Source organism: Phoxinus phoxinus (genome assembly GCF_949152265.1).
Source record: "Phoxinus phoxinus genome assembly, chromosome: 25".
NCBI lineage: Eukaryota > Metazoa > Chordata > Actinopteri > Cypriniformes > Leuciscidae > Phoxinus > Phoxinus phoxinus.
The window spans coordinates 5,326,333-5,334,563 of record NC_136900.1 but is presented as its reverse complement, the minus strand read 5'-3'; the positions used below and the strand labels follow the sequence as shown (position 1 = coordinate 5,334,563).

Genomic DNA, 8,231 nt, shown 5'->3' with positions numbered 1-8,231 from the left:
TTAAACAATTACATTTTAAATAATGTCAAATTGTAATTAAATTAGCTTATTTTATGTATCTCAACATTGAGACCACAGGTGTGGGACATTAACAAAAATGGTGTTTTGAGCTATAAATGCTTCATAATATTATATTAAATCACATTAATCAGTAATTATATTTTTTGTCAAGGTGTGTATTGGTACTGTGCATATATTTATAAAGCATCATATGACAAATTTTAACATAAATCAAAAATTTCACTGCTGGGACATAAAAGTGCCCGCAGTTGCAGAAACACCCATATATATATATATATATATATATATATATATATATATATATATATATATATATATATATATATATATATATATATATATATATATATATATATATATATATATCATGCAGTGCAGTGTGGCTCCATCAGTCAGTTTGCCCTGTGTATCTATTGTTTGTAGATGATTCTCCAAGAGCAGCAGCACTCACAAGAAGCCTGGGAGAAATGATTGTGAGGGACCTCCAGCCTATGTCTGTAGTAGAAGATGAGGGATTCCAGGCATTTGTAAAAGCTCTTGACCCAAGATACAAACTCCCTAGCAGAAAGAAAATGACTGAAACACATCTTGTTAATATGTTTGATGAGTGCAAAGACAAAGTAAGAGCAACTTTGCAAAATGCTCCAAGTGTTGTACTTACCACTGATATGTGGACTTCAATGTCCACAGAGGCGTACTTGACTGTCACATGTCATGTAATTGAGAATTGGCAAACTAAAGATTTTGTTTTGGAAACGTCGATTTTCCATGGACAGCATACTGCTGATAATATCAGCTCAGAACTTAAACGAATAACAGATGAATGGGGTCTAACTGATAAGGTGATGGCAGTTGTGACAGACAACGGGGCAAATATGGTGGCTGCAGTACACAAGGCTGGGTGGAGGCATTATCCTTGTTTTGCCCACACTCTGAATTTAGTTGTAAAGGACAGTCTAAAAGCTGTCCCTGAAGTGGTGCAGATCCTGGGAAAATGCAGCACAATTGTGTCATTTTTTCACCATAGCACTAAGGCCACAGAGAAGCTTAGGGCTGTTCAACAGCAGATGAAAATAGCCGAACACAAGTTGATCCAGTCTGTAGAAACCCGCTGGAATTCAGTTTTCTACATGCTGGACAGGCTGCATGAACAACATGAAGTTGTGACCACAGTCCTCTGTCTTCTAGGCAGGAGTGAATTGTGCATTAATGTGGGAGAATTATCAATCATCACTCAAACTGTTGATGCACTGAGGCCCTTTGAGGAAGTGACAAGGGAGGTATCATCAGAAAAATATGTTTCAGTCTCCAAAGTGATTCCTCTCGTGTCTCTTCTTCAAAGAGCCTGTAAGCATCAGGGCAGCTCCGTTGCCACACAGCTGGCACAGCAATGCCAGCGTAGATTTGCAGGCATTGAGACCAATCACTCTCTAGCTGCTAGTACATTTCTGGATGCTAGGTTTAAATACCTTGGATTTCAAGACAAAAACAATGCTGAGGGAATGAAAAAACGACTTTCCTCTGAGCTGAAGGAAGTCTACCAGACAGTAGAGTCCACTCCCACTCCAACTCCAAGCTCTGCATTGCATACTTCTAGCTCTGCCTCAGCGCCTAGCTCCCAGAGTCCTGCACTTGCCCCAGACTCAGCTGCAACAAAAGTAGGGTTATGGGCAGATTTTGACACGCAAGTTGCGTCTTCCCAACATCACCGGTTAGCTACCACAGACGTGATAATTGAAATGCGTCGTTACTCAGAGGAAAAATTGATTCCCAGAGACAAGGATCCACTTGTTTGGTGGCAAGAGCATCATCAAACCTTCCCAGGCTTAAGCAAACTTGCTGTAAAGTACTTGGGAATTGTTGCTACTTCTGTACCTGCAGAGCGGATGTTTTCAAAAGCAGGGGAGGTAGTGAGCAAAAAAAGGAACAGACTCAAGGGGAAAACTGTGAACATGCTCTTATTCCTAAACAAAAACCTGTGAATAAGGACAGGTTTCAGAACAGGCTCAGGTTTAAAATGTTCAGGGGAGCCTATTTTTATTTAATTTTTTTGTAAACAAGAATGTTTTGTAAAAACAATTTGAGTTAACAGTTTTCAAGAATTCCTGATTTAAATGTGTTGTAAAGAACAACAAAAAGTGGATAGAATATTTTGTGACAAAGTTAAGAGTCAAAATTGTTTATTTGTGTGTAATTGTCCACCTGTTTTACAAGTCTTCTTTTCTTTATAATTAAATAATATGAGAGTAGTTTATTGTCTTGTCATTATTCAGCTATAATTTGGAATTGGTAAGTCTACAGCCTACTTTTTTACTTTAAATAGTTATAAGTCACATCACACTACAAATAAAATACGTAAAAAGTATTGGTATTGGTATCGGTATCGACGATACCAGCCTGGGTATTACTTGGTATCGGATCGAATAGGAATTAAGTGGTATCGCACATCACTAGTTTAGGTAAATAGATAGGCCACCTCTACACGTGCGTGCTAACGTTAACGCTACCAACGACCTAACATGTCTTGGTGTTATCAAAAAGTATGGACACTGTCAAAACTTTAACATATATTTAAGTGTGATACTTAAAGACGCACACTAAATTATTAATCTATCTCGACTATATTAGTAATCAAAATATAGACTTACATTGATGAGAGCAAACAATGGTGATCACCGATATGCGGGTTCATCTGGTGGTGGGGCGTGGGGGCAAAGTATATATAGTGGGAGGAGTTGGATCTGGATCCAACTCCTCCCAGTGGATTTCATGTTCTGCAGTGAGGACCTTCTCATCCATTCAGCCGATCTCCGGGCCTGGCGGTAGCACTTTTAGCATAGCTTAGCATATATCATTGAATCTGATTAGACCGTTAGCATCTCTCTCAAAAAAATGACCAAAGAGTTTCGATATTTTTCCTATTTAAAACTTGACTCTTCTGTAGTTACATCGTGAACTAAGACCGACAGAAAATGAAAAGTTGCGATAGGCCAATATGACTAGGAACGATACTCTCATTCCTGCGTAATAATCAAGGAATTGCTGCCGTGCAGCAGGACAATGATATTACAAACTTAGTGCCGGTCACATTGGAAGTTTCCTAGCTGGGGACTTTTTTCAGGCGCTGCGTAATATCATTACGCCTGCTGCACCCAAACGGTAGCAGTTCCTTGATTATTATGCAGGAATGAGAGTATCGTTCCTAGTCATATTGGCCTAGAAAATCACAACTTTTCATTTTCTGTCGGCCTTAGTTTTCTGGGATAAAAACTGCGTTTTCGTGTAAATGACAGGCCAAAACGCAGAGAAATATCTGCGTTTTCCCATCGTGTAAACGGGGCCTAAAACACAATAATACATTGAAATGTGAATTCGTCGGCCGCCACAGAATGGTAAATGGTAAATGGACTGCATTTATATAGCGCTTTCACAGACCCAATGGCCACCAAAGCGCTTTGCATATTGCCTCACATTCACCCATTCACCGACGGCGGTGTCAGCCATGCAAAGGCGATCCAGCTCGTCGGGAGCAGCTGGGGTTAGGTGTCTTGCTCAAGGAGACCTCGACACTTGGTCAGGTGGAACCGGGGATTGAACCACCAACCTTCCGGTTTGTAGACAATCTACATGAAACACTGTCGCCCAACAGAACTCTGTCACCATTTTATAAACATATACTGTCATCACGGGCGCGCAATTAATTATGGGGTAGGGTAGGCCGCTAAGGATCCTTCTGATGTATCCTTCGTTTCCCCGCATTTGGAGTCGCTTTTGAATCGCCGCGCCCCGATGAAGCAACCAGCCTTCGAATACGGCCTGCGAAGGGTACAGCCCCTGAATTGGGACACAGCTCATGTTATCTCTAAATATCTCGTCTTCTTGTCAGGTCGTTTTTTTTTTTTTTTCATTTAGCACAGGTTTTGTATTTCTTTTTTGGATCTGACTGACCGCATGCAGGCCTCATTAAATTTATGCACCTCAATTTTCACCTCAGACCTCAATTGTAGTGTTCTGGGTCAAAAATGACCTGACCACATAAAATTGCTTGTAAACCTCTCAATATACTCTCTTGTTATAATAATATCTTATTACCAAATATTTATCAGCTCGTTTTCTTTCATTAAGCGCACGTTTTGTATTTATTTTTGGATCTGACTGCTTTTAGGCCTCTTTTTCCACAGATATTAATTTCATCCTATTCTGAAGTGCATCAAACATCCATCTAACATTACCACACAGTAAGTTTTAGTCCACTTATACTAATTAACACAACCAGAGGGTTAAGTAAGTCGCTTTGGATAAAAGCTCTGCTAAATATCAGTACAGTTTAAAAAGCATCATGATAGCTGATCCAGTGACAAGTACAGTGACAGCTGTGCAAAATTAAAGAGATCTTCTTATTGTCCTTCAGTCATCATAATCTGGTGGCATTAATCTTTAAGAAAATGACAATGATAAATCCAAAGATTGAGTTTTATTATTAGTCTTTAATTTAGTGAAATTCGCTTGCCAAAATGTTTTTTTTTTTATTAGCATAAACAATTCAAATGAATCAGAGATCGACTTACTAGACCCAAATGCTCCTGTCTAAACAATGAATTTACCTGGATGGTCTTTTTCAAATATAACACAGGAGAATGGATGCATTTACTCATAAATTATTTCATTGAATACCGATTACCGTATCTCAATAACCAAACAAGAATAAAACTATAAAGCTTTCTTAAACTTTTAATCTTCACTGAATAACAAAAAACAGCTTTGGATGAAACGCGGATCAAATTTCTGCACTTACCACACGTTTTGAAGGTGGCATTTGCAAAGATTTTAAAATGTCTGAAGCGCTTTTTTAAAATGTGGGGTAGGCAGGCATGCATTTTATTTGATATTTGTATATGAACATTTATTTATGTTTAGACCACTGCTATTACTGATTGGTATCAGGATGTTTCTACCACTATAACAAAGTGTTTATCAAAAAATGTGCCTACACTTTAATGAGAAAATTGGTGGCTCTTAAGATACTTTAGGTCGGTGACTAGTAGCCAAGTGTTATTCAGGTGAGTGAAGGAGAAAGTGAGACGAAATGGGCTTTATGCACAGCTGAACTACTTCCTGAACTTTAGCCAGCTCCTTTGTTTCCTGTCTGCCATTATTGGACAAACTGATTAATCTTGGTATGTCTGATTATTGTTGTTGGTCAGGCACACCTGGATTAATCAGTTTGTCCAATAATGGCAGACAGGAAATAAAGGAGCTGGCTAAAGTTCAGGAAGTAGTGCAGCTGTGCATAAAGTCCTTAGAAAGCACTAATTAACTCTTGGCTGTTGAAACCAATATAACCTTCAAAGGAAAAAAAATATATATATATATATATATATATATTCACTCGTCTTGGAGAAAGAGATAAAATATTATAAAACGCCGTTTTTTACCATTTAAACTGCAACAAACAACAGAAGCTCTTCAATGGAGGGAGTGGGTGGCTCTTAAAAGAGCCTTTGTGGTGGCTGAAATCTTCAGATGCCGCTTTACTTCGAGCTGGTGTATTTGGTGACGGCCTTTGTGCCCTCGGACACGGCGTGTTTGGCCAGCTCTCCGGGCAGCAGCAGACGCACGGCGGTCTGGATCTCCCTAGAAGTGATGGTGGAGCGCTTGTTGTAGTGAGCGAGACGAGACGACTCACCGGCGATGCGCTCGAAGATGTCGTTGACGAAGGAGTTCATGATGCCCATCGCCTTGGAGGAGATGCCGGTGTCAGGATGAACCTGTTTCAACACTTTGTAGACATAGATTATGGAGGACCAAACCTGCAGAAATTAAAAATGAATAAATGAATAGATAAATTAATAAATAGATAAATAAATGTGATAAATAGATAAATAAATGTGATAAATAGATAAATAAATGTGATAATAGGAAAATAAATAAAGGAATAAACGACTTGATAAAATAAATATGACTCATTTTTAATCAAATTTATTTTTATATTAAAAATATTTTTGTTATTCCCCTTAATGTATTATTTTCTGCTTTTATACATTTTTACATTTAAAAAATCTTTTAACCTTTTATTTATTCGTTATTTATTTATTTTTATATAGGCTATTTATTCTTACATTTATTGTTTAGATTTATTTATTTATGTATTTATTTATTTATTTCCACATGTATTTATTTTTTGATTTATTTATTTATTGATTCATTTATTTTTACATTTCCATGTGTAACATGGAAATGAGGAAGGCGGTCCTTGTGTAGCTTCAGTGCATCATTGGCTGAGGCTCACGAATAGAATCGTCAGGCCAGATAATCGATAGTAAGGAGATTTTTAACACCCAGGGTCAGACACCCAGTGGATGGTTGGTTTTCTAGTTTAATGACTGTTCTGTAATAGATCTTGACTCTAAATAACTGAAATGGTTGCTTTTCTCAACCACCAATGGCTTCTAGGAAAATCGGAACAATCCAACAATCCATGGTTCATTCACAATGTTTCTTCCTGGTTTCCACGCGATGTTTGATCCGTTAATAACGGAGAAATGTGAATGTTTCTCTCTAGATCTCGCAGCGATGTTATTACTTTTGTGGCAAATTAATGCTTTCTTAACTGGATCTCTTATTAGCGCTGTGTAGTAACAGCGTCGCATGATCATCATGACGGCTCGCGCTGCACTGGTCCAAACTGATAAACGGTCCGTCAACCACACAATAACGAGCAGTTTCGTTCCGCTTGCATTATGTTTGCCATTTGATGTTGGGCACTGTTGTGGTCGCGCCGGCGTCATGAGCGCGCTTGCCACGCGCAACGCGCCTACATTTGAAATAACGAAATTGTTATTGAAATCGGCATTGTTAGCATATGATTTTTTAAAAACGTTTTTATATAAAGTAATTAGTAGAACACGGATTGTTAAATATGTACATAGGGAGGGAAAAAGGTTGGGAACTACTGACTTAGATCATACAATTGTCATAAAAAATGTTTAATAAAATATTATAGAAATTGGTGGTTATTGTTCAGTAGTTTTTTTTTTTTTTTTTTGCCAGCTAAAAGCAAGAAAAATAAAACACGTCAAGTTGACAGTTCAGAATTGTTTTTATTGCACTTCTGTTACTATCCCCTTCACTTCTAAAATGATGGCTGGTTTGTTTACTTTCCTACGCGTTCTAGCTGAAGTTGCAAGACTACCGTATTTACGCCTTACAACAGAGGAAGAGGATTTGCAAGACGAACAAGCTTGCCTTTCCTCTGGCTGTTCTTCGACGTTCATGTTGGCAAATATCTCTCCTACAACATCGATAAGCACATCTAATCTAAAAAACACATATTATTTGATGCGTTACCAACTTCATTTGCTAAATTGCGCAACTCTCTAACGTTAGCTATTTGTAAAACGTCCGCCATAGTAGGCCACACACCTGTCACCACCACCCGACGTCACTATACAAAGCCAGAGTAATCGAGCAAGCGCTTCATCAACGATGAACCAATGGTAAGCAAGACCAACCCACCTAATTATCATACAAGAAAAAGAAATGTAAAAATAAATGAATCAATAAATCTAAAAATAAATACATGTGGAAATAAATAAATGTAAGAATAAATATAAAAAGAAATAAATAACCAATAAATAAAAGTTAAAACGATTTTTTAAAAATGTATAAAAGCAGAAAATACATTAAGGGGAAAAATAATACAAAAATAAATAAATTTTATTTTCATATTTATTTTATCAAGTCGTTTATTCCTTTATTTATTTTTATATTATCACATTTATTTATCTATTTGTCACATTTATTCATTTATTTATTCATTTTTAATTTCTGCAGGTTTGGTCCTCCATAATAGATGGCGTAGCTCTCCTTCCTGGACTTTCTGCGCTTCTTTCCTCCCTTACCGGCGGTCTTGGTGACGGCCTTCTTGGATCCCTTCTTAGGCGCGGACTTTGCTGGTTCAGGCATGATGATGCGAGATCAGACAACTGACGGATCGATGTAAACGCCAGCGCGATACAGAGGGATTTATTCGCTCCTTATGCTAATTTTCAAAGAGATTCGAGATTCTGCTGATTGCCTGTTTTCATAGGCCGAACCCATAAACTCGTATTTTATTGGACAACTCAAAGAATCACGAGAGGAACAAGTGCCAATCACGAGCGGTTAAATGATAGCCCCTCCTACCGCCAAATGTTTGAGTGACAGCCCAC

At 37.9% G+C, this 8,231-nt stretch overlaps 2 protein-coding genes across 2 annotated transcripts; one reads left to right on the top strand and one right to left on the bottom strand.

Moving 5' to 3' along the window:
- Window positions 1–488: 488 nt before the first annotated feature.
- On the top strand, window positions 489–2,003 carry LOC306993731 (E3 SUMO-protein ligase ZBED1-like; the record flags this gene model as incomplete). Its single annotated transcript, XM_079603727.1, has 1 exon — window positions 489–2,003. One exon carries the CDS (start codon window positions 489–491, stop codon window positions 2,001–2,003), a length of 1,515 nt encoding a protein of 504 aa, XP_079459853.1.
- Window positions 2,004–5,451: 3,448 nt separating this feature from the next.
- On the bottom strand, window positions 5,452–7,999 carry LOC306993943 (histone H2B-like). Its single transcript, XM_079604158.1, has 2 exons — window positions 7,876–7,999; window positions 5,452–5,831 (listed from the first exon to the last, which is right to left on the bottom strand). Exons 1-2 carry the CDS (start codon window positions 7,984–7,986, stop codon window positions 5,553–5,555), a joined length of 390 nt encoding a protein of 129 aa, XP_079460284.1. The 5' UTR covers window positions 7,987–7,999; the 3' UTR covers window positions 5,452–5,552.
- Window positions 8,000–8,231: the final 232 nt, after the last annotated feature.

What these genes read in the sequence shown, in the direction of transcription:
- LOC306993943 (XM_079604158.1), bottom strand. Translation starts at nt 7,986, where the DNA reads ATGCCTGAACCAGCAAAGTCCGCGCCTAAGAAGGGATCCAAGAAGGCC. An exon ending in CCAGGAAGGAGAGCTACGCC is followed by an intron (nt 5,832 to 7,875) that starts ATCTATTATGGA and finishes TAATTTCTGCAG; the next exon opens with GTTTGGTCCTCCATAATCTA.